The following is a 27,564-nucleotide window of genomic DNA, read 5'->3' as shown; positions in this document are numbered from 1 at the left end:
CTTAAGTTGGATTTTCTATTTCAATTATCTACCAGGTTTACTGTAGCTCGACTACGCCATAGCTGTGCAGGTAAATATACTAGCCGAGATGACTAAAGTCAATTTAGGTAAGAGGCTGTTTATAAATGCTCACGTTAAGACAAAATGACCTCTACTTCTTCTAAGACTGACGTGCCAAAACAAACAGGCCACAAATAAGCAAATACGCACACAAGCAGACACAGCAGCTGTGGCAACACAAAGCAGCTGTGGCAACATCACAGCCATGCAGTTAAAACCAGAGCAGCCATTCAGACCCAACCAGGGAAAAACTGTGTCATGGAAATCCCAACACCTAGCATGCTATAGCTATGCTACAGCAACAGGACGTCAGCATTGTGCTCTATCGACGATATAAAGAATACCACAAAGAGAGGGTGTACAGTACACAGATGCTATATCATCATAATACAATGAAAATGTATCACTTAAAATAAATTAAACATTACCTGAAATAAATTATACCATTCCAATATATTTATATATATACACACACTTTTTTCAGCTAGTTGCCATGAAAAGGTTTCTCATTTTTGTTTAGTTTATTTGATGTACTAATATAATAAACTAAAAATTTAATAAATATTTATTTTAAAATACCTAAACAGGAATGTATATGTATACATGTATACACATATACATTATATATATGAATTTACTAATTAAAACTAGCATAAATCTTAATGATAAAAAAAACTATTTATAGTGCATGCCTCAAAGTTTTATAGAAATAGATTTTTTCTTTAAAAAAAAATTAGACATGTTACAAAAGATTTATATTTCAAACAAGTGCTTTTCTTTTTACCTTTTTTTTTAAAGCATCCTTAAAAATAAATGGTTTCCGAAAAAACTTAAAATTCACAACCATTTCCAACATTGAGAACCAGAAAATTTTATTGAGCAGCCAATCATCACATCAGAATGATTTCTGAAGGATCATGTGACACTGAGGACTGAAGTAATGCTGAAAATTCAGCTTTGCATCAAATAAATGAATCCAATTTCAAAATATATTAAAATAGAAAACAATTTGAATTGTAATAATTGAACAATATTGCTGTTTTTACTGCGTCTGTGTTCAAATGAATGCAGCATAAGAGACTGCTTTCATGTTTGTTTGTTTTAACGCCATGCCAGCTTCTGTGGCTGTTTTCATGGCAAGACAAACTGAACGAATTGTATTAGGTTTTTAAAATTTATTTTCACTAAAAACTTCCATAAACATTTTCTTAATTCTTAACTCCAAACATTTAAACAGTTGTACATATATAGAGAAATCTCAAATAAAAGTGTAATAAAGTGCCCTTACCCGCAGTCTGGAGCAGGGCACCAGCGGCAGTCCGGGTCGGCCACCAGCCAGCGGCGCAGCATGAACTCCTCATATTTCTCCATGAGCACACGGTCGTTGAGGATCATGCGGATGTCGTGGGGGTTGTAGCGCTCTGAGCACTCTGGGCAGCTGATGTTGACCCTGCTCTCAGAGATCTCGATGCGCAGATACTGTCGGAGGCAGTCGGCACAGGAGCGGTGGTGGCATGTCATGATGTCAGGGAAGCGGTCTCTGGTGTGGCGCAGCAGGCACAGCGGACACTCCAGCAGTTCAGAGGTGGAGGCTGAGGATGAGGACGAGGAAGAGGAGGTGGAGGCCACACCAGGTGCAGACAGCGCCGAGGCGGGATCCTGCTGCTGGCACATTTCAGAGTGAACGCTCTCCACACTGGCGATGCCATCCAATCCGGCGGCCAGTGCACGTGACTTGCGGGATTTGGGATCGCCGCAGCGCCGGCGGAACAGAGAGCGCAGTGAGATGCGCCGCTTTTTAGGTGTCTTCCGTACAGAGGGCAGACTGACGGATGAGGCAGCGGAGGGAAGGTCCCGCTCGGACCCCTGCTGCTGCTGCAGACTCATCTCTCCAGAGGAGGCACTGTGGTTTCCAGAGGACTGGGGAGCTTCTACAGGGAGGACAGGGGGGGATGAGGAAGAGGAGGAGGAGGGGGAGGGAGGGGAGAGAGAGGGAAGGGGGGACAGGGTTTTCAGAGGGGAGCGTGAGGTGTTAAGACATGGCGGTGAACTCTCTGCGATCTGCTCCCTTGATTCAGGCAGCTCAAGCTGGGACACACGGGTCTGTTTGGAGTCACCAGGCTGGATCTCGACCTGATCTGTGAAGAAACAGAGACAGGACTGAATGAGACAGTGGAAAACAGATAATTACAATTTTTGATTTCAGATGCAACGATGTGCCATTAAAAAAATATCTGTATCAACTAGTGAGTGGCATCAGATATGCATTACTATATATAAAAAAAAGTGCTGTCAAACGATTAGTCGCATTCAAAATAAGTTTATTTCTACATAATATAAGTGTATACTGTGTATATTAAGTATATATATAAATACAAACAAAATTTTTCTTATATATATATATATATATATATACACACACACACATACATATATACATACATATACATAAGCATGAATAAAAAAATTTATAAATGTAAATCTTTCAAAATATATACTGTATGTGTTTGTATTTTCCTATACATAATAAATATACATATATAAAATGTTCACAAAAACTTATTTTGGATGCAACTATTTTTCATAAAGTAATTTCATAAACGATTATTCATAAAAAGATGCAGAAATGTTCACCAGATTCATTTGGAAAGAATTAATAACTCTAGAATGACTGGGTATTTTGAATTGTATTTGCATAGCAAAAAACAAAATCTGAAAATACAAAATTTCTTAATAAAAATATAATTATGGGTAGAATGGTTAAACTTATGCTTTTTAGAGTCACGGTTTTAGTACGATTAGGTATGTGCTGTTTAGGGAAAACCTATACTGTCAAATAAAAATTAAGAACATAAGAATAATCTAACTACAAACAACAGCACAAATAAATATAATAGTATAAAGATACAAATCAAATTAACAGTGATTTTCAAGTTGATGTTTTTTTTTAGGTAAGTCTAACATTAGTTTTTAGGTACATAAATTAAATAAAGTAATCAAATGTAAAACAGCATTGCATATTTTACTGTATAAATTCACGATGAATCTTTTCTATTCAGTCAAGAGCAGTGAGTGATTTCTTTGTTGTTGCTGTTTGATTAATAATAAAGTGCCGTCACCCTAAGACACAAGTACGTTCAGCCGGCTATGTCTTCTTTAGGATACTTAAGACGGACATTTTCACAACTTTTGTGTATTTGTCAATTCAAACAATATTTCAGAGAGAGCTTAATATTTGCACGCGTTCTGAGGCACAGGTTTGCGTGCTTCAGATTGTTTTACGAATTATTTATAGCAAACCATATTACAGATGCTTTGTCAGTTTTAAGTTGAACTGTGGACCCAGCGTGTGCCGAACTGTGTGTAAAGAACCATACGGTACGTTTTTTCCCACGAACCGTTCCACCCCAATAAAAATAATTATATTAGACTGTAAAAACAAAAAATGGTATTTTAAAATTATAATACCAACATTTTACATCTTAATTTATAATTAAGCTTTTATTTTTGGCAATTTTCTGGTAAACCTGTAGTGCATTTATCCTTTTAATTACACCGTTGTTGTATTTTACTGCTTCATTTTCCCCATCATCCGTTTACCCTGCCCTGTAGGTGTTATTGTAGAAGTGTATATTGTTTATTGTATCCTGCATCGGAAGTCATTACAGAGATTAGGGCTCAACGATATTTTGTTATCGTATCTATATCTAGATATGAACTTTCAAGATATTACTATCGGAAAAAGCAACGATATAGATTTCCCCTCTCCGCGCTCGCCCTGCATACAACTCTGGCAGTCACAACAAACATCAGTTTTACGAGTGCCCTTGACTGCACCGCTAAAGCCAGCGTGCATACACTACCAGGGACGTGTGAACTATATTGTGAGAGGGGGGTCTGTGTTTCCATGGCTTGTCATGTGACACACCGCAGCAGAAACGGCGCTGAATGAATGATGATCTGCTTTTATATAATTTTTACTTTTTTATTCAGAATATTCACAGATGTGTTAGTTATGGCATGAAATATCTGATATTCCGATTGTCAAATACATGCAAGTGGAAGTATATTGTTGTTTAAACACCTTTATAACGATCACGTTAGTTGAGCTGTATGCGCGATGGGCGCCGCCGTGTTAGTTTGTGCCGCAGACGCAGTTCAGAGAATTGGATCTGTTGGATTTACAACCTCTATGTTTACAACACGTGAATTCATCCACTTCTCCCGAAATACTTATAAGTAAGTGGCTGGTGAACTGGGAATAGAATAGAGTAAACATTGAAGTAACTCACACAATGTGTATCTGATATGAATAGAACGTGTCGAATTATAATGGAAAGGATTATTATTACCTCTTCCATAGACATCAGTGTGTATTTTACAAACTCTAAGTGTATTGTTTTTTAGTACTTATGTGAATTTATATTTTTGAAACCTAAAATAAACAGTATGTGGTTGATAACACTGAAAAGTTGTGATATATGACAGCTCTGAGCGCGCCTGTCTCTGGCTAAATTCATCATCGGCCGCTCCTCCAGCCCCCCCCCCCCCCCCGTTCCAAAGTCTATGCACACTGTACAGAGACAGCGGATAAATTAGAAAGAAAGAAAATGAGTGCGGGAGATAATGCGGCCGGTGGCAGTGCAGAATATGATTTGGTGCCAAAACATAAATCATCTTCCATAATTTGGAAGTATTTTGGATTCAGAAAAGATGATGTAAACCAGAGTGACGTGTTGTGCAGGTCGTGCTTAGCAAAAGAAAACGTAGTCATATCGTATTGTATTGATAGAGATATCTGGCATAAAAATCGAGATATGACATTTTTTCCATATCGTTCAGCCCTCACATAGATCAAGATAAAGAAAATTTGTAATTGAAATAAATGGTCATTTACTCACCATCATGTCATTTGAAAACAGATTTTCTTCTCCTCTGGCACAAATGATATATATTTTGTAGTTTTGTAACAGTTTGTAACGACAAGAGGGCAAGTAAATGACAGAAATAGTTTGACCGAATGTCACTTCAGTAAATGATTGGTTCTGCACTGAGTAGTTTGTAGTCTTTTCCCAGAAATAAAAACAGACATGCTTATTTGGATGACATCATTTTTTCCAGCTCTAAATCTACTTGAAATTCAAATTTCATTGCTGTATCAAATACATTTCATTTGTCCTCCATGATCGAGCAGCCCTAATATTGAATCATTCACTAAATAAGAAAGGTTACTCAACCTGATTCACTGAACCACAATTCATCATGACTTTCTTTCAAACCTCAAATGAAACAGAAACATGTTGCATGTGCATCAACCCCATATGGGTTAGGGGAATTACTAACTGGTTTTAAATAAGTCTTTAACTTTGCTTTACAATAAATAAATGGGTTACAATATTCTGGATAACACTATTTTACAGTGTCCTTGTTGGACGTTAATTAATATAGCAATGATGCAACTATGCATAACACACAACTAACCCTAAATTAAACCCCAATCCTAATCTTATAGCAAAGCAAATATTAATTAATAGACAGAAATAGTAATACAATGTATAGAAATACTAGTGCATGCTTAAAGCAATTGCACATTTTCAGTGTTCTGATCGTGAATTTCATGCGAGCAGCGAGTTTAAACACTGCCAAGATGAGTTTTGAGAAGCCCTGACTCAGTGGAAACGTTGACGGAAGACTGAAAACGGCAAGTTCACGGTAATGATTACAAAAATACTGCAGAACCACTTTTGAACAGGATGTGACATCACTGACACTCAGTACAGATGAAACTACTGCATGCACGTGAAAGCCAGAGAAACAGTAATGGTCAGAAACTTGAGACGGCAGAACCAAATGGGACAGGCGAGAGAATGAGGATCTTCTCGTCATTCATAGACACGTTTCCTCACCCTGCCTGCAGGCCTTTCACAAACCCCAGAGAGGCGGCCCACAGCTCTCGTTTCAGAAGAAAACAATTTAGTTTCAGATCTAAATGAATGTCTGTGGGTTAAACGTACCACAGTGTGGGTGCAGCAAGATACTTCTGTAAGCACAGAAAGTGTTTCTGCTTGAGAATAGGTGTGATCTTATCACATGCTGCACAATAAAAAGTGTTAGTCTCAACAGAATGAGGAAGAGACACGGTATGAATCATCTGAGCTTCCCAAAAACGCTGCAGTCTGTCACATGAGAAGCCACAGGAATAACAGGACATTTAGTTAATGACTGGCAATTTGCATTAGATGTTTCTCTGTCTTTACTCTCTGCTGCCTCTAAGCCATACCAGAAATACTTTAACCTCCTTGTGCAAACACACACACACACACACACACACTTTCCAGCTGGGGTTTTTCACACTGTCCATTCAAAAGACAGCATTTGCTCATGTGTTTGAAGGAAGCAGACAATTAGTCAAATGAGTTTCACTTGACTTTACAATCATTGATAACTTTGTTCTTAAAGTTCTTTAAAGCATTCACACTACACACACGGTTGCGGACCAGCTGTGCCTTTAAGAGCGGTGTGTCTATTTTTGCTGTGCTGCAAGCACTGACTGTTTGTGGTAAATATGAACTTGGATTGACACGAATATGTAGTAGTTACACCATAAATGCATATAATTAAACTCTACTGTGTTTCACAGTCAACACATAGCCTATAGCATTTTTAAGGAAAAGAGCAATAATATAGGGATGTACATTAAATATCAGCCGGTAATTAATACACATCTCGTCATTAAAGCCGGTTCTCTAATCAACTGTAAATACCATCAGGTGCGTGATTTCACATAGAGCAACTGTTACTATACGGAGCTGTTGTTAACTGACAATTCCCTTATTACCTTTATATAATTCCCTTAGCACGCTTTTAAAAACTCCCAGCTTTTCCACCCTGTTTTCACTCAAAACTGTTACTGAAAACTGTGCTTTATGCTGGACAGTATTTATTTATTGTGAGTTGTTCAAATCGCGGTGAATCTAATATGGTTTAAATGACAATTTAAAATATGAAACTAATACTAACAGTGGGAAATTTTATCAGGATTTATCGTCAAACCGGTAATCGCTAACTAGAGGTCGACCGATTTTGCCGATACCGATAGCTAGGTTGGGACAACAGTGGCCGATACAGACGAATTAACTAAGAGTTTTTAAAATGGATACTGAACAAAAACTAAAATAGTGCTTTATTTAAAAAATAAAAAACATACTGAACCATACTAGTAGTGGTAGTAATAATAATAAATGTTGAAATTACCACACTCTAATAGGGCCCTATGAAATTGGTTTTATTTTTTTCCAAATTCCATTATTTCTGTTTTCATTTTTCTGTATTCCGATATTTTTTGTCCACTCCTTTTAAATAGTTAAACTAAAGTTTATTGATCAAAAAGCAAGTCTTATTAAAACCATGAAACTTATACATTTTCACATCATTTTAATAAAAGTTGAACAAAAAAATTACACGTTTATGGCCCTATTAATGTTACATTTTTTTCTCACCATATTTATTTATTTTTGTTACCAAATTCTGCGTTTTAGCAGGTCTAATTATTTGAACACATAAAACAATTTCCGTAATTCCTCAAATAAAAACCGGTAGTCAAATAAATGCCGGACCTCTTATAGTGGCCGGTGGCGTGGTCAACACGGACAAATAAAGGCCAGTCTTAAATAAAGGAAAAATTGTGCAGCAGAGCCAGATAACGAACGTACATGCCTACTGCCGGAGTGTTTCTCGTTTTCTAGTTTTCGGATCACCAGTAAAGTAAACTGAGAACCGGTTCTGTCGGACGCATCCGATTCAAGAACCGAGGAGCTGATGATACTGCGCATGCGTGATTCAGCATGAAGCAAACCGACACACACGAGCGTCTGAACCAAACTGATCCTTTTGGTGATTGATTCTGAACTGGTTCTGTGCTAATGTTATGATCTCTGTCCACTGGAACGCTATTGCTTTTAAACAATGACTTATCAAACAGATGGAATAAGAAATAAAGGCCTGCCTCTAATAAAAGCCTGTTTCAAATAAAAGCCTGTTACCTTCTGCAGTTCAGGTAAAAGGCCCCGGCTTTTATTTGAGGAATTGCGGTAATTTACTTTTTTTATTTTTCTTAAAGAAGCCTTAATTTTTTTGCCTCAAATTCTGTGTTGTGTTTTTCTGGTTATCAAATCAATGCATTAAACATTAATTTCATTTATTTTTTAATAACTTTTTTTTTTTTGCAAACAAATGGGATTTACTATATTAAAAATAAAACAAGGAAGAACATTTTTAAGGTTACTCCTTAAAAAATAATGTTAGTTTAATTTTAGTAGTAGGCTATGTACATTCTACTGAAAGATCAAGACGGACTTTTATTTTGATGCGTTTTGATACTAGTCCATGTCGTGATTTGATTTAAGTGTAATGACGTACTTTTGATTAATTCATTCAACATTTGACAAATTCTGTGAAATTCCACGTTAAACTGTGAATTCCATTTTTATGAATGGATTCCGCGATTACATCCGCGTTTTCCGCATCTCGGAAATCATAGGTCCCTACAATTATACCATCACAATGGATACTCTCAGACTTTAACTGCTTCTATTCTTAAACACTTAAATGATGATCTAATCAAAATAAAAAGGGCAGTGCTGAATCTAGGAGAACTCACCAGTATCTCACACACTCCAGACGCATCACGTTCAACTCGATCAGCGCTCTTAAATGTTTTATTTATTCACCAAACGGACACAAGTTTACATCAAGAATGAACAATGAGGGATAGATATGTTCGAAGTTCAGTGTTTAAAAAATGTAATTTAATATATAGTATAACTTAATTTAAAGGAAAACTATGTGAATGGCGCTCTGAGTCGTGGCAGGATTTTCTGTCAGCTGCATTTGAATCTGGTGAAGTTTCTTGCGCTGTTCAGCGTGCAGCATCACGTGTCTAAACACACAGCACATGCTGTCAGTGATTTCAACCACTAGAGCCGCTCTCGCACTGTATAATGAAAACAGAGCCTTACTCAGCTGCTCCAGCAATGGTCGCAACCCGGACAACTATCGGCATGGAATTTTGCCAATAACCTAATTGTTCCAGCAATCAACTATCGGTGCCGATTAATCAGCAAAACCGATAAATCGGTCAACCTCCAATAGTTACATCTCGATTTACTAGTCTAATAAACACTGGTGCATGCCATTGGTGCAGGTCTGGTGACTTAAACCTTGATTGTTTCAGATGAATCCAGCTAGTAGACCTAAGCAAGTTTAAGGGATTATTATTAACATAAGATGCCAAGAACTCCACATGTGTGTTTATGTAATACAAGGAAACTGAGACAGATTGTTCCAGCATGTTCCCAAACAACAACTGAAGGAAGAGCAGGAACACTTTGAATAATTAAACTTATATAAACATATTTGGCCTAACATACATTTAACATGTATTCAATACTGATTTCCTGTGTGCACTTGATATACATCCAATTTCACTCTGGTCACTTGTCAAAACGCACATAAGGACACGTATGTGCCCTTGAGGCAAAAAGCCACGGCAAGCTGATAACACTCAAGAAAGATAAGATCTTATCAACAGCCGCATTACTATCATTTGGGCTTCATCGTATTCAAAACACAACACAGAACTTAAGTACAGATAACATATGCACTGTTCTGCTGGATGGGTTTAGTCTAGTCCTGATAACACTGACTGGTATGTGCAAACAGCTCTAGCTCATTTTAATCAACATTTGCTGGTTGAGCTGGCAATGAGAAAAAGAGCACGGAATGAAACTGATTTGAAAGCTTCAATGCAAACGACTGACGCTGTTAAACACATTCCCACACAACACTCCTGCCTCGCCTAACCAGTGTGGTATGCTGTTTAGACACACCATATGAACATTACTCAAATTCTTCTAGATCATCAAGGACAGTTTCTCATGCTTGATTTCCCTCAAGGCTGCAACAACTGTAAACATATGTTTTCTTTTATAGATCTGGTTCTTTTCTAAAACGTTTAATCATTAAACTACTTCAAGGAATAAAAACTGACATATTAGTGAGTGCACAACCACAGTAAAGCATATTTCCATGTAATTATCCTAATTAAATACGGGTATAGCAAAAGACAACATGGGCAGTAGCTTTTAAGATTTCAATCTGGGTGCCTTTATGAAGAGAATTTCTACTCATACCTGTTAGAGCAAAACATAACTAGTAATGCTAAAGTGAAGGGTTTTTTTTTTTTTTACCAAAGGGGTCTTGGGGAGTTCATCTAAACACTGAAAGAGTTAATTACATCTTCACAGTATTTCATTTACTGGGTGTAAATGCTTTTATAGCAAACAAACACACACACTGTGCCCAGGAGACAACAGACAAACAATCCATCCTGACAAGCTGGGGCAAGGGAAAAACATTTTCTGAACAGTGTTTCCCTATCACAACAATCTTTAACTACTCAGAATCTGTTTATTCCCCTCGTAAAAAGCTGATTGCTAACGGGTAGCTGACGTACAACATGTTCACTGACTTTATAAAAACAAACAGACCAAAAAGAGGGGGATGATGGAACAAGATATTAGTAAAAAAAAAAAAAAAATGAATAGTAATAATAATAACTATTGCACCAAGCAAACTAGTGACGCATTACATTTTTTTAAAAACCAGAGCTAAGACCAAAATACATTTTTTCCATTTAGCTTAAAGCCAAAAAATACTTAAAATGGGTAACTTAACTTGGTGTGCTCTTTAGGTTGTGTTAAATTAACCCATGCAGTCACAGTTTTGACATGGTCAAAACACCAGCAGAAAAGCACAAATTAAACATAAAACATTGTTTTGGCCAATGGTTTTAGGCCTCCAAACTAGAGGTTGACCGATATATCGGTTTTGTCAATTAATCAGCACCGTTAGTTGATTGCTGGAACAATCTGTTATCAGCTAAAATCCATGCCGATAGTTTTCCGGGTTGAGTCCGTTGCTGGAGCGGCTGAGAAGGCTCTGTTTTTTTTTTTAATTAATAATAATCTTCTCTTCAAAAATGCTGTTTCTGTCAAATATTTTCAGTTGCTGAAGCAGCTGAAGCAGTGACCAAAAAAGGGCTTTTAAAGATCATTCACTAGACCATGGGGCATAGTTTTTCATTTTGGACAACTAATAAGAATAGAAAATATTCATGGACAAATCCAATACAAAGCAAGAAACTTGACAAAAAAATAAAATAAAAACCCTGAATAAAATGTGTATTCCATGAAACCAGTTTCCTGTTGAATGCACCATTCAAATTTACAACTCCATTTCTCCCATATGGAAGCCATTTAGCTCATATAAAACAGCAGCCAGCATCATAAAGAGCAGCTCACATGAGCGAGACATCTTGAGATTTATACGGCCACAACAGTAACGTCTGACTCCAAGGAAAGGAACAATGTAAACCAGTTATGTTGCTGAGAAGTTTCCCTCTTCCCAATGCAGATAAGAAAGAGCGGTCCGAGCAACAGGCAGGGCAGACACGCCAGCACAGTAGAACGGATTCCACCCTCCCCCCCCCCCCCCCATTTTTCTCCCTTCCGCCCTCTTTTTCAGTCAGCTGAGGGCCGGGAGGAAATGATGTCAGCAGCTAGGCATTTTTTGAGGCCGTGATCATCTGCTGTGTGTTTGTGTGTTCACCAAGAGACCAAATAGGCTTTTCTTCATCAGCACAATTGCTGATTATGCTAGCAGGAGAGCGCTTGCTACTGTCCCAAGCTGCTTCAGGTCACACACACACACATCCTGCGTGCTGCTCAGGAGAAGGCGGCATGTGTACAGAATGCAGTGGGATTTCTGTAATGAGCTTATTAAAGCAATTTCCTGGAGCATTCTTCACTGAGGACAGACTTCCTCACAATGACAGCGTACATTCGCTCTACTCCTAAAAGCCTGCCATGCTACTTCCTGATCACTCTCCACATTTCACCTTGTATGGTGTTGCCATTGATCACACTGATATTTATACTGGATACAAAGCTCTGATCAGATATTAAGCCTGACACACCAAATCCAAAATCCACGAGCTGCTTTCCAAACTGCTGTCAGCTGAGCATCTAAAAGAAAAGGCTTATTTGGGTTGGCTATAATCCGTCTCCATTTCAATCCAACCAGGAAAGAACACAGCAGACCGAACAAGGACAGGTGGAGCTAAAACCTGTAGTGTTCAATGGCTCTTAAACAATATTATCCAAGCAAAATGACCTCTGGCTAGCAGGCGGTGCTTGTGCCAAGAGACAAAATAAAACAGAAATAGCTCAGTGTCCTGTGCGTTTACATATGGAACAGAACAAACAGTGATGTTAAACGTCAATACTTCATATGGCAGCATTAGGGAGTAAAGAAGTAGTGATGTTACTATTTTTTTTTTACCCCAATCAGTTTTTCCAGCAACAAACCACTTTTTTTCAGCAAGTACCAGTGTATTGTGATAAATGACACAGGTTATGATGTCACACTTTATTGTGCAAGCTGCTCTTCACTGAGACAAACTGAAGCAATAACCAAACATCCCAGGCATTAAATGCTCTCGTTCAAATCAGTATTTTAAACGGATAGTTCACCTAGAAATTCAAATTAATTAATGAATTACTCACCCTCATGTTGTCACAAACCCATAAGACCTTTGTTTATCTTCGGAATGAAAAGATATTGTTTATAAAATAAAAAAGAGCTTTCTTACCCTGCATAGACAGCAGTGCAACTGACATTTCTGGGCCTTGAATGTGTCAGTTACATTGCTGTCTGCACAGGGTGAGAAAGCTCTCGGATTTCATCAAAAATATCTTAATTTGTGTTTTGAAGATGAACAGAGGTCTTACAAGTTTAAAACAACATGAGGGTGAGTAATTAATTACATTTTTCATTTTTGGGTGAACTATGCCTTTAAGAGATAATTCATTCATTCAGTTGGTTAATTTGTTAATAAAACAAATTCAGAAAATATTTAGCAAAATGCTCCCGATGCTCTCGATCAAATTATTTAGGCTAAGCATCAGCATTCATAAACCACTGTCATTTTTAAAAGACTGCAACAAGCTTGTAATCATGACTTCATAAATGGAAATATGAAGTTTCCGACAGCATGTGAAGACAGCAGAGAAGCGCTTGCTCAGTGCAGTGGACTGTATTGTTTTGTTAACTTTGTGCTTTATTATTCTGAGTTGTATGGGACATGGTAACACACGGCCCTCTCACAATATATTGCTTTACACATCTATCGCTTTTGCCGCTCAGAAATATTAATGCAATCATGCAGCAGTATCAGAAGATCTATGCTCTGGTGTGGTTAGCGCTCAAACTCACTGATCTATATATAACTGAACCGCGCTCTTGCCCACCTTTTACAACCGAGCCAGGGACTGATGAATGGAGCCATCACAGTAGTCAAACGATCCAGGCTTTGGGGGTTAAGATTGCCTAGTGTGAGTACACCCTAGTTATTGTCCCCAATCCGGCACACACGAGTCTCTATCCACCCATCAAGTGTTGTCCCATGCCACATTCTGCTGCGATGTGTGCCGCAATCGTGCAGGTCTCTAATAGGAAAATACCTGTTATAGGTTAAGATTTACAATAAATATTTTAACTGCTACTATGTAAAAGGAATTCTGCTGTAAAAAAGCACCTTATTTGTTTAAAGTGTTTGCAAACCAAATGTTATTGCACTTTTGTTCATATCGCAGTACTTTTAAATGAAAACGTTCACAATACACTACTTCTGAACACATTCATTTCGTGCATAATTCATTGCAGACAATCACGATTAATCAAGATTAAAAATTTGTGCATTTCCACCGAAATTACCCGGAACATTTGTACCAGGAACTTTTTCCCCCCAGACCTGTTGCTTTCTGCGTTCCAACCGCTGTGTAAAGTACTGGGAAGATTGGGCAAATAGACTGGTGACGTAGGTCTGCGCGCGTTTCTCAATACTATAGTACGCTGATTTTGGTCGTGCATCCTCAGTAGTTCAGACTTTGTGCATTAGATTCGGGAATGTGATGTCTGCGACGACGCAAGTCCGGGAATTTTGCTAACAACAGAATACTTGATAACTTCAGACAGCTTGAATTGGCTACTGCAATTTTCCTTACTGTATATTTACAATAAAACGAAATAGGATATTAAATACCACTGCCTCATTTCGTTTTCATTTAAACATAATAACAACTGCAGAAATGTACTTAGTTCAGGTATATGTGTACAGCCATTTCAATGAAACAAAATATTATAAAAATTTGCCTTTTATTTTCATTTTAACATATAGATAAATTGAATATAGACCAAAGATACCCTGTTAGATTTACCCAAAACGAATTATATTTTATGTTTAACCACTAAAGAGACATCAGAGCCAGCAGCACATATCAGAAGGTCTAGCCGAGGTGAGGCTGCTCTCGGCGGATAGATAATCACTGAGCTCCCGCTGATTGCGTGGAGCTCATCGTCTCTGAGATCGGCGAAACACATTTTTAAATAGGCGCTGTCTTTATAAATAAACCACAGATTTGAGTTTTTAAACAACTACATTCCCGCCTGAAATACTTTTAAAATTACATTTCATGACACAATAACAGTAATATTTTGAAAATGATCCGAATAAATGCTGCGTGAACTCAACCAATCAGGATGTTTAGCACCCAAGTCCCGCCCCCGAAAGTTCTGGAAATTTGAAAAAGTACAACCTCGCCAGCAGGGACTTTCTGAGGGGCATTTTTTTTTTACCCGGAACTTTATTTAGTTCCTGGTTCCTGCGGTGGAAACACACCGAGTACCGGCCCAAAGTCCCTAGTTCCGGTGTAAAGTTCCTGCGGTGGAAACGCGGCTTCTGACAGTGAATGAGAGGAGACGAAGCGAACGCACAGGCCATAGGGTGACATCCGTGTAAACATAGATGATGTCACGTTTTTTTTTTAAAGAAAGAACGTAGTCTTCATTTGTATGTAGGCCTAAGCAATTTATATATTTACAATACTTAATAAAATATATTGAATATTATTTTATTGCTTTTGTATTAGTTGTATGAAGAGTATAAAAAAAATTGGTCGGACTTAACGCAAATGTACAACCAGCAAGTCAGTTGAACTAAAAGTGAAAAAAAAAATTAAAAACTGAGTCAGTCCTAAATTGACAGGGTCAGTCGGGTTACGGCAAACAAGAAGATTTTGTATAAGTATTGCCTTATACTAGGGGTGCACCGATCAAGATTGGCCGATCGTTATGCGCATCTCGTCAGTAAAGCCGGTTCTATAATCAGCGGTAAATTCCATTAGGTGCGTGATTTCACATAGAGCAGCTGTTACTACACGGATCCATTATTAACTGAGAAGATGCACAAATCGACGTTCATTTTCAGCGTTTATTTGCGCATCTCAGTTAACAACGGCTCTGTGTAGTAACAGCTGCTCTATGTGAAATCACACACCTGATGGAATTTACTGCTGATTAGAGAACCGGCTTTACTGACGAGATGCGCATTAACGAGCGGCCGATCTCGTTCGGTGCACCCCTACCTTATATATTTTCTAAATATATACTGAATGTGTGAATTTATATATACACATAATAAATAAACAAACAATACACATACATATATTACATAAAAACTTATTTTGGAGGTGATTAATCAGGATTAATCATTTGACCGCACTAGTTTAGACTCAATCTGATGGCACCCATTCACTGTAGAGGATCCACTAGTGAACAAAAGATGTCGGTAGTTGAACCTAACTTATAAACTGAAGTTACCATTGGAAAGAGACAGATTTCATGTGGCTTCTTCCCCAACAAAGTCGTCTCAATATCATGATACACAGCAGGATTAGCAAACTCTGCTGGTGAATGATAGTGTTAAGACTGCTGTGGGTCGAGTGGCTAATCTAAAAGAAGCTTCACTCTCAGATGGTGAATGAAGGACAGAGATTAAGACGTCACCATCTGATCCAGACGCTGCCAGTTCAGCTGGACACCTCAGGTCATTCAGTAGAAAGATTTAGCTCCAACTAATGAGTGTTACACGCAGACTTTCTACTGTATATATGGCTGTACACAATGTCTGCTGGAGAAAGTGAAGCCAAAAATATAAATCGTGTGTCCATGTATGAATGCAGAAGTTTAAAATGTAACTTTACTGGCAAGTGTAATGCAAACAACAAACTGAGACGTAAAAAGCAGTCAAGCCTCCGGATCGAAACACCTGCATTCATGCGCCTTTCAAAACAGCGCCTCACTTGCCGTCATGTTCCCTTCATCTCCGGATAAAGAGCACTCCTATGAAAGTGAAAGCGTTCCGATCAGATTTATCTGTCACTTTTAGGAAATGACAGATTTCATGCTAAATTACACAAATGCGTACTTGGAAAAACAGAGCAAAAATAAACCAATAATATCAGTTTATTCTCTTTCATTTATCTTTTCAAAGGCCAGATCCTGTTTACAGAACATGGACTTCAGACCTACGAGATTAAAATACATAGCAATGGTGTTACACAGACTCTTCCTTTAACAAACACATGTCTCCCTGGATCTGCTGAACACTGTTTCACAAGATTCACCACAGCAATAGAGGAAACACTCCCTTACACAATGCAAACAGAGCACAGAGAAGCTTTTTCACAAAACAAAGAAAAAAAAAGAGGTGCATATGCACAAATAAGCTTATATGACACAGAAACATGGTATTGCGTTAAAAGACTGACCTCCGCTGAAATACCCACACAATCATTCTGCAGCAATTAAAAATCTGAACCAGAACCTCAAGTAAATTACATGTTATTTTGATTAGCTGTGCATTCAAAATTGTTATTAAAAAAAACCCAGCTACTTTAAATGTTCAAGCTCTTTATTGTTGGTTGATTCTGATTAGGTGTTAATCAGCAGGACAAAAAAAAACCTTGTAAAAGTGATAACGATTACATTGTTCCTCTGTATTAACAGTATAACAATGGTTAGGACTTTCCTCACAGAATTAGATTATTAAACTATATAGTTATAATTATCATCCTTAGTGTGAACAGCCCCTTAATCACTATTATTTTTAATGGAGGTATATTGAATTGTTAGCTGGATTGTAGATCATAAGAGAAAATAACAAGTAAATAGTCATTAGATAAATGGCTGCAGCACAGATCATCGCCAATGAGGTCTTTGAAACAATTGCATTGTGGGGACTTGTGATGAATGCATGCATAAACGCTGTGGCCGCTTTAATGAGGCCCTGACATCTGCACACAAAGAATTCATTAACTACATTACCAGCCATGCTTTAAACACGGATACCCGAGGCAGGCAAAAACATTTGTCTCTACGGCAAACACTTGGAATTTAATGTCACTGAAAACCTTTTCCTAGAAGAACTAATGTAGTGTGTTAACACACATTGGCCACAGACGTACTACAATGACCCCACTTGCCATACTGAGGCATGCCTGGCCCCTTAAAACACACAACACACAGCTTGGTGTGCGTTTAGTAAGCCACCTGATTTCATGGCACTTCCAGCTTGAGCATAAAGCACCCACTGTTCTCCAGCTTTACAGAGAGATACAAGCCCAAGACTTTGATTAAGGTCAAGAACAAGACCATGAATACATAGACAAGGTAAATACACACAGATCTCAACATAACACTGGTTTTTCGCCCAAAGAACTTCATCACAACCCTCTCAAACAGATCCTCTGCTTTATTTATAGTTATCCAAGTCGCCAAATCTGGTCTAATAACCTGTGTCATAATGAGATCATCCGGGTCCTACAAAAAAAGACTGCTTTTCATGATACACAAGCATCATAATAAGAGTAGCAGACTTTTTGCTTGAAGTTTATTGACTTAATTTGGCATAATACTTCTTATAAATATGATTTATTTATATATAAATGCACACACACACACACACATACATTAAAATACACGTGCACACACACATATACATATGTGTGTGTGTGTGTGTTACTCATAAATATTACTAATATAAAAACAGTTATTATGCATATGCAATATTTTATCAGAAATGTTTATTGACTTAATTTGTCATTATTTCTAATAAATATTATTTATATATAAACAAATAAATGTGTATACACACACACGCAAATAGACAAAAGTAATAATCAGAAATTTTAATTAACTTGATAAATGACTTGCATATCAACAAATTAATTGTGGAATTAAGTTATACACAAGTAATATTTTATCAAATGATTTGGCATAACATTTCAGTTAAGTAGCCTATTACTTATATACAAACAAATAGAAACATAAAATATATACTTATACACACAACTAATATTTTAATTAGAAATGATGCCAAATTAATTCAATAAACATGTTGCTATTACATATTATGCATTGGATTATTTATTTTAATGGCTAACCATCCATGAACAAATACACTTCTCTTCAGTCTGTTTTATATGTAATAAATAATAATTTTATTTAATCGGGAGGAATGTGTATTTTGTGCCAGGATGAGGATTTTTCTGTTGCTGTGAGACACTATGACAAATATGTGTGGTCATCTGCTGGTGCTGTGTGTGTTCAGATCAAAACCAGACCACGCTGAAGATAAGCTGCTTGGATTTACATCAAACGCTGATCCCCTATTTCACCACCAGCAGAATGATGAAAATAGACCTAACTCACGGAGATCTCCATCGATGTGGGGTTTCGACACCCTACAACAACCATCTCTTTATCTCACATCTCTAATATTGACTCAGACTCAGTGTTAATTTTGACAGCAAATTTGGATTTAGTCTTAGTCTTAGTCTTTTGAATAACACACCATTTAGTTTTAGTCACATTTTAGTCATCTGAATTGTTTTAGTCTTAGTCTAGTTTTAGTCGACTAAATATCATAAAAGTTTTAGTCTTAGTCTAGTCTTAAGTCTTTTAGTCTTAGTCTAGTTTTTTTAGTAGAAAAAAAGTCAACTTAGTTGACTTGACTAAATGTTTCCATCAGTCTGTTATGGAATGATATTTATTAAATAAATGCAATGCACAACCACCTATATTATATTTGTATTGTATGTTCATTCTATTTCTTTATTTGTGCTATTTACACAAAGTTTACATTTTTTTAAGTTTGTGGTTGTTCATTTAAAATAGCACTGCATAGTCTTCACTGTAAAATAAAATACACAATCAAACCAAAATGTATTCAGACACCTTCAACGTTTCTTACAACGTTTTTTTTTTTGTCACTAGTAAAACAATATAATCTATTCTATCTGATTTTTGGATTGACTTTGGATAAATTCTTGTTAAAACTACTAAGTAATTCAATAAAGAGCAGTGATTGATTTACTTTCATTTTCATACATTAAAGACACTGACAGCAGAGCTAGTAAATTAGGCGCGGTCACTTTAAGAGACAAATGCATCCATTATAAAGATACGCATCCGATTTCTTTCCAACTCTTTACTTTCACTGAAGACATAACTACAGACTTTTTCGAACACACTTTCCAAGACGGGTATTTCGACATATTTAGTTTGTATTTGTTGTCGGTACAAAAGCAAGAAGACTTTGAGACGCGTCTCTGCTAGCTCCCTGAACACCAGAACACCGCGCTGCTGAATTGAGCTCTTTCAATTTTCACTCTTTTTCTTATATTTATTTAAAATGCGATTTTTATTTGTTCGTTCGGGTGCAGGAGGACGCAAACGTGCTGAAGGAGAGCTCGCTTCAGTGTTGTGCGAGTAACCAGCTGCTCAGTTCAACTGTCCCGCATCGCGGGGCTGAAGGCAACTTGATGTATTGAATGCTCGGAGCACGTTATAAAACGTATTCTTAAAATACACATTTCAGTTTTAATAAATGCTCATATTAAAACATAGCATTACACATAAGTAGTTACAAAAATAACCAGTGATACATTTACGACCCCATAAAACTTTGGGTCGCAATGGCATTTCAAAAGGTCGCAGTGTAGTTCCCTGTGTAAACAACTTAACTGTTATGAAAACGTCCTCGAAACTGTGCGAATTTCTGCAAACTCATCTTTGTTCTCTTTTCTGTGTAACTGCTGCGTTTGTTTAGCTGTTGCGCTTGCATTTGCCGCGGCTTTTTAAAATGGCTCGGCTGCTTCTGCATAGATCAACCTACCCTCAAAGATTCGCTCTGATTGGATCTCTTCTCCATTCGTCCCTCCCATATATTTTCGTCTCATTTTTATTCGTTGACTAAAGTGTCAGTTATATTTCGTCACGTTTTTCGTCATCATATCTGACTTTTTATTTAGTTTTTATTTAGTTTTCGTCCGTGAAAAAGGTTAGTTGACGAATATTTTTCGTCATAGTCTTCGTCAACGAAATTAACACTGCTCAGACTTGTGCGTCAAAGTGGATGCTGAATCAACATCTACAGAAGACACAGGTCAACACTTCTCCACACCAACAGTTTCCACACTCCTAAGATCAACCAAAGCTAGCTTTAACCAGCAGCTGTGGGAGGTTTCCAAAACCAGTTTACTCATTCTCTCTATTACTACAAACAAAAAACACTCTTGGGAACGATCCTTACACTAAAACACCCTTTAAACTTCAAGGATGGATGACTTGGTCACATTTGAACCCTCATTTTCTTATACTTGTGAATGCAAGTTAACGATTACAGGAAATAATCCGAGCATAATGTTAACAGCAACATGCTTACAGTGTCAACACTGAGCACAATCGTTTGATTCGCTGATTGATCACGTACTCTATAACTATCCAGTTATATTAGGCGTGAGATCTGGTACTAAATAAACCACTAAGTTAATCCATTAACAAAGGGTCTAAAACGGTTTTACCCGTGTGTAGCGCAGATCAAAGGTTTAGTGACATCTGAAAGCAGTGATAAAGCTAGCTAAATGTTTCATCCTGGTTACGGAGGTGTGGATTTAAACTGAACAAACAGAAACACACGGACAATGCGATATAGCTGGCTAACGTTACATGTCTACGGTAACGATAGGTCCGTCTAATGTTGGACCCACCACAGGCCCTTTAAAGCGATTTTACTACCCTAAATGCCAGCTAGCGGGCGTACAACACCAGATAGGCGGTTATTTGTTGTAAGTGGACAAATGTAAGATTCGTTTTCGCGAAATAAACGCGTAAGTTAAATGTCCGCGTCCTCCAGCGCGAGCGAATGTGAAAGCGAACAGACGTCCGTTAGCCAACAAGTCAAACTATGCTTTTATATCGCGAAATACACCGGCGACTCACCTTTCAAGTCATCTGCGTAAAAGCATTTCATTCCAGGTGACAAATAAAGGCGGAAAACTGCGAGAGTGGTGTAGGGAGAAAGCTTCTTGAGGGAGTTGTTTTGTCGGGCCGTGCTCTGCTCGCTCGCTCTCTGACTCACTGGAATCCGTCTGCTCTCTTCTCACGGATCAGTTCAAACACAAGTCTCGCGAGAGTTCGTGAGCATTCCTCAAAGCCAAATTATTTTAGTAAATACGTAAATCAGATCTGTTTATAATGTTTCCCCAGACTCGAGATATTTGCTTGTACACTGTTTTAATACAGCGTGTTCATTGGCTATTTTTTTTTTATACACAAGTAGCCCACAAATCTGCCAAAAATATAGCTCCTTTTATAACATTCATTTAAATATGACAGATGTATACCTTTATGAAAGAAATAAAGAATTAGCGTACTTTTGTTTCTAATAATATTTTTATTGCTGTTTAATAAAAAATTGGAATTGTCTTCCCCATTTTTATGCATGATTAAAACAAAAATAAGTTTTTCAGAAAAGACTAAGTAATTAAATAAAACCAGCTATTTGTGACTCTCTTTTTTCTTTAAACATTTTTGGTCTTTTTTTTTTTTTACATCATATATTTTACATTTTTTGCCTGATATTCTTCGAAATTCATTAGTACATGGTAATAATTCTCAACCACAGAATCAAATATTAATAATATTTGATGCAATGGTTGAGAAGGATTATCATATATTAAATTACCACATACCATATTTAATAATATATATATATATAATGTTTAATCTCGTTTTAATGCAAGTTCTGCTTAAGGAAAATCAAGCTTCTAAAGTGTAAAGTCTGTTTCTTAAAGTACCATGGTATCTTCATCATTGTACCACACACAGTAATTTTTTTTTGTAGGTTAAGTAGTTATTTATATTATGAAATAAATGGTTTCATGTGTCCAATAATATTGTTGTATGTCGGGAAACCCTGCTAATTTGGACCATTGTGGTCAAAACGTACCCAGTTAAACAGCAAAAGCTCTTAAAAACTTATTTCCATATGGAGCAATTCAGCGGCTGCCTGATGGTGTCCAAACCAGAGCTCTAATTATAGAGAGTTTCAACACAAAGCCTTCCTCATATGAAGTCAGTCCGGGCCCAGATAAATATTCCCTTTGGTGGCATACTGGTAAATGATGACAGGGCACACAGTTTAGTGTTTTCTGAATAAAATAAGCTCTTGTGGCAAATATAAACTGCCATTTGTATGCCTTGCAGTAATGTTCTCCATGCACGTGACAAAAGGAGTTTTCCAGATCTCAAAACAAAGCAGGGACCCATCAGCGTCCTCCAGCTGTGTGTTTCGTCACAGGAGGAATGGTGTGAGGAGAGTCTCATGGCACACACCCAGTTACTCATGCAAACAACAGCACCTCCCGAAACAATCCCAGCACATTTACATCTGAGTGCTGGACGCAGCAGAGCTCATGTGCATGTGTATGTGCTCTGCCACACTCTCCTTTTTCATTCTAATGTGAAGGAGAGCGGGGAAACCGCTTTACACGTTCCTCACAGCTGCTAAAGAAACTGGCAGAAACAACTTTAGGGCAAAACATCAAGTTTTAAATATTCATGGGAGGACAATTGCAATTTGGCGAGTTTGAATTCCCCAAAACTGTATTTAAACAGTTAAATGGACTGATGTGGCTTTCATTTTTGACATTTTGACACACAACTCTTATAAAGCAAAAATAATGCAATATATTCAATAATAAATACGGGAAGGTAGTGCTTTTAAGCAGTTTTTTTTCCGTTATGCAATATGTGCAAGACCATGACTATATTGATACATTTAAAAATATATAGCAATGAATGCAACAAACAACACATATTTATAAACTTTTATCTCCCTTTATTAGTTATACATTTCATGTATGAAAATGTGTGATGCCATTTAAGAAAAAAATATATTGCACATATATTTTCCGATATAAATATAGCGAGTGAATATATATATATATATATATATATATATATATATATATATATATATATATATATATATATATATATATATATATATTTTTTTTTTTTTTTTTTTTTTTTTTTCATTGCATAAGGGAACAGAAAATAAACTGTTCTCTGTAAAATCAGTGGATGGCAGTAGGGACACATTCTTCAACACAATCAATCTGGGACTCAACAGGATGCAGAAAAACCCTGGATCAATGCTAAATGATTTACATGGATCAATCCCAACGGTATGGAAGTGGAAGCAGAGAGATTCTTGTATTTCTGAAAGGTTTGTTTGTCTGTGTTAGTTGACAAAGGAAATGATCAAATGAACTGATGACCTGCTCTGACAGACAGAGAGAACATGAATGAGTAAGTACTCGAGTGCTGATGTTGTGTCTCCGCAGGGACCGCAGTAAGGGAATCAGAATTAAAAATGAGGCATTTCAGCATGATTTTGTGTAACTCATTAGGGAAGCAAAGACTTAAACTGCAGACTGTACAAGACAATCATCATGCTCTTTTTAAACAGCTCCCTTAAAGTGTGCTATGGTTGAAAATGTTTTAGAAATTAATCAACTTTCTTGTTTTTTTTGCATCTCCAAAATTCACATTAGCACTAAAACGTTAAATTAAAAACCCATGTATTATGTCAGAGATATCGTATTAATCAATATGAATGTGTCCTGAATAACCGGCTAAAGTCTCAAACAATGGTAACAACAAATCAATGAAGTCTTTTCACCACAAATAAATAAATATGAGTTTATTCCAAACCCATTTATTCATTCATCTATAATTCTCATAAATCATAATTATTAATTTCAAATTATGTGATTCAATCTTTTATTGTATTAGATTAAAAGTAGCACAATGATTATAAATGTGTTAAATCAGCTGTAAAACAAACACAATTATGTATAAATGCTCTCAATTTCAATTAATATATTGTTCGTTTGTTTGTTTTTATTACAGTAATGAGAATGAGAATTAAAATTGAAAGTTTAAGTACTAAACCTTCGTTAATAGTACTAAAAATAGGCTTCGCTTTACAATGAGGTCTAGAAGTTTACATGAATTAATGCATTAGTCAAAAATGAGCAATAATCTTTGTTAACGCTAATTAAATTGTTAGTTCATGTTAGCCTAGGTCGACTAATTCATATTTACAGTTACATCTTTTATGAATGTATTAGTAAATGTTCAAATTAATATAAACTGAGATTAATAAATGCTTTTTCATTTTTCGTTCATATTTACTATGTAGTTAACTAATGTAATATTATTGTAAAGTGTTACAGCAAATTGAACATTTTATTTATTTCTATATATATATTGATGTGAGGGGAGAATGAACTCAAATGTTGAATGTGCATCAGATTGATGTTCATGTGCAGCTATATACGGTTGTACTCTCGGTTTAAGGATCTGGACGATTGGTTGAGAGTATCTGTAACAGCAGGGTCATAATGGGTCAACATGTTCATTCATGTGTAGCAGCTGAACCACACGACCATCTCAGTCTCATCCTGTGCATAGCAACCGCTTTCAATGGAGATGAATGAGAGAGAAGCATGTCGTGATCCACGCTTTCACAAGAACACAAGCTGCTCTTCAGCTCCACATACACCTGAGACACAGACTTCCCCGAACCAGTTCAACTCAAGACAACTTCTGTCAACTACAGCGGACGACAGGCACTTAAGTATACTTTTAAAAAGACTATTTTTAAGGAAATGTTATAAAAGAATGAGCTAAATGTAATGTTTTCAGACACTTAACTGCATTTTAAATAATCACAGTTTAAATTTATATTAAATTCAATTAGTTAAACCGAACAATGCTTAAGTAGGACTTAAGTACGTCTTTAAATTAAATTTCATAAATCTTCTGGAATATGGCTAAAGTGTAACTGCAGAATGTACTGACAAGCATTTATGATCAACTAAAATATATTTTATTGTAATTTGAACTGGTGATATATTTAAAATATAACATATAATATTAACATTAAAATAAAAAAGTAATAAAAAAAAACTCAATGCAGTTAAAATTACAATCAAGTACTTTACACACGCTTTACTACACATATAAAAGACACAATAAAAAGCACCACAAAAGATGATTAAGGCATAAGGATTTTAACAGAGTGCACTTATTAAAAGTGTACTTAAGTATGTTAAGACACATAGTAATAAAAGTGAACTCACTTTAGTAGGCCTACACTTAAGTGGCCTTTTATTAAAATGTATTCTCTGCATGTACTGTTTTTTATGCACTTTATAAACTTTACGATCTAAAATACAATACACAATAAATGCACCTACAATACAATTAAGCACACTTTTTCATTTCCTGTGATGTCTGGGTTTAAGTACAGCCCTACTGTAATTTTGCTCAATGCTTCTAAGGATGTTCAGTGCATTCGGTGCTCAGATTATATCAGTGTTTCCTGTGGAACAAACCCATGACCTTTGTGCCGCTTGCACCTCACTCTGAGCTGAGAGACTAGAGCGTTCAGATGCCCGAGGCGTTTCACAGAACAGCTGTTGAGACAACATGTTATGCTCAACTGGCTGGGAGGGAAATCAGTGAGTGATTGTAATGGCTGGCCCTGGGAGAGTCGTTAAGGGCACAAGCACTCAAGCATGAGCAAGCAGTTGTGGGCAGGCGGATACAGACATGCGCTGTTGGCCTCAGATTTACGGAGAAAACCAGTGACTGAATGCATCTACTAAGCAAACCCATAGAACAACCTTCAGAATCCAAACCTTAAAGGGACAGTTCACCCAAAAATAAAAATTCTGTCATTGATTACTCACCCTCATGTCGTTCCAAACACGTAAGACCTTTGTTCAAGGCATGCATCGTGATACTCTCCATAATGGCGCCAGAGTGCTGCGGCAGAGAATTGTCAAATAAAGTAGTTATTTTAGTTTTCTTTGCACACAAAACGTATTCTCGTAGCTTCATAAAATTACAGTTGAACCTCTTGATGTCACATGGATTATTTTAACGATGTCCTCACTAGCTTACTGAGCCTTGAATTTGGCAATACCCTTGCTGTCTATGGAGGATCAGAGAGCTCTCAGATTTCATCAAAAATATTTTGTGTTCTGAAGATGAACGAAGCTCTTACAGGTTTGCAATGACGTGAGGGTAAGTAATTAATGACAATGTTTTCCATTTCTGGGTGAAGACTCAAGATAAAGAATAATTAAAGACTAAATCATTGTTGCATTGTTCATTTTGAAATAAATATATTATAGTATTAAGTAGTAATGAAGAATGTAGTGCATTACAATATTGCGTTACTCCATAAAAAAAGTAACTGGTTGCATTACTTAGTTAGGAAAGTAGTTACTTTTGTGTAGATATTGTTGTAAATTTAAAAAGTAATGTGTTACTTTGCTAGATAATTGAAAAAAATAATCTGATTACACAACTCACTTTACTTGTAATGCACTACCCCAACACTGTTTAATATTTTTAATTTGTTTTTTTAAATATATTGTAATTTTAGTTTACGTTTTAGTCATTGTTATGCACTTTCATCATTTAATTATTTTACTTAATTAATTTGGTTTTTACATTTATATTTATCTTTAAATTACTTGGTGTAATTTTAGCATTTAATGTTTTTTGTTAATGAATTAATTAATTTTTGAGTTTTTTTATTGTTAATATTACGCAAAATTATGAGTAAGCCATTGTCTTCCAAAACATATTTTGTTTAAACGTTGTTCAGTTCACACTGATTTAAGACCAGGGCTGGGCAGATTACTTACGGATATTTCATCATGAAAATAGTTCATAAAGTAATCTGTTGGACTACAAATATATTCAGACTTTTGATTATTTTAAGATTACTATTGACCGGTGTAGTAAGAAAATCTAATTTGTTCTTTAGCAATATCATGAAGTCTATTAAACATGACAATAAAATAAAATAATAAACAACAATTCATCTTAGAATCTTAAATTCAGTTGTTGCCTTAAATAATTTAAGTATAATACAAAAAAGATGAAATAGGCAAATTTATATATATATAAAAAAAATAATAATAATCAGTTACTAGCCAGCACTCTTTGAGTCAAACAGGGTTAAAAATGTAATTTAATGTGAATATTTTAAACAACTATACTCTTTTAATAAAATATAATAAAATAATATTGCTATGTACTAGGAACTAGGAAGTGGAAAACAGATGACTTTTCCCACAAAGCCTGGAACTACTGATCATAAAAGGATAGTTCACCCAA

At 36.3% G+C, this 27,564-nt stretch overlaps 2 protein-coding genes across 6 annotated transcripts in view; both read right to left on the bottom strand.

The window, feature by feature from the left end:
* Positions 1-21,468, bottom strand: part of rnf19a (ring finger protein 19A, RBR E3 ubiquitin protein ligase) — a 34,232-nt gene extending 12,764 nt beyond the window's left edge. For both annotated transcript variants that reach the window (XM_052585271.1, XM_052585272.1), the window contains exons 1-2: positions 21,301-21,468; positions 1,349-2,198 (exon numbers count right to left, since the gene is read on the bottom strand). In XM_052585271.1, coding sequence (XP_052441231.1) covers positions 1,349-2,198; positions 21,301-21,331 — 881 coding nt within the window. In that variant the 5' untranslated portion in view covers positions 21,332-21,468. The remainder of the gene's footprint in view (positions 1-1,348; positions 2,199-21,300) is intronic.
* Positions 2,078-27,564, bottom strand: part of pabpc1b (poly A binding protein, cytoplasmic 1 b) — a 38,835-nt gene continuing 13,348 nt past the window's right edge. Inside the window, exons 15-16 of one of the 4 annotated variants that reach the window (XR_008158834.1) lie at positions 26,124-26,199; positions 25,508-26,035 (exon numbers count right to left, since the gene is read on the bottom strand). The gene's annotated coding sequence lies outside the window, so the exon portion shown is untranslated. Of the gene's footprint in view, positions 2,199-25,507; positions 26,200-27,564 lie in introns of those variants that run through there. The other 3 variants (XR_008158835.1, XM_052585275.1, XM_052585274.1) reach the window with 3 other exon arrangements.

Source organism: Carassius gibelio, chromosome B19 (assembly GCF_023724105.1).
Source record: "Carassius gibelio isolate Cgi1373 ecotype wild population from Czech Republic chromosome B19, carGib1.2-hapl.c, whole genome shotgun sequence".
Taxonomy (NCBI): domain Eukaryota; kingdom Metazoa; phylum Chordata; class Actinopteri; order Cypriniformes; family Cyprinidae; genus Carassius; species Carassius gibelio.
This window is presented reverse-complemented; position numbering and strand designations above follow the sequence as displayed.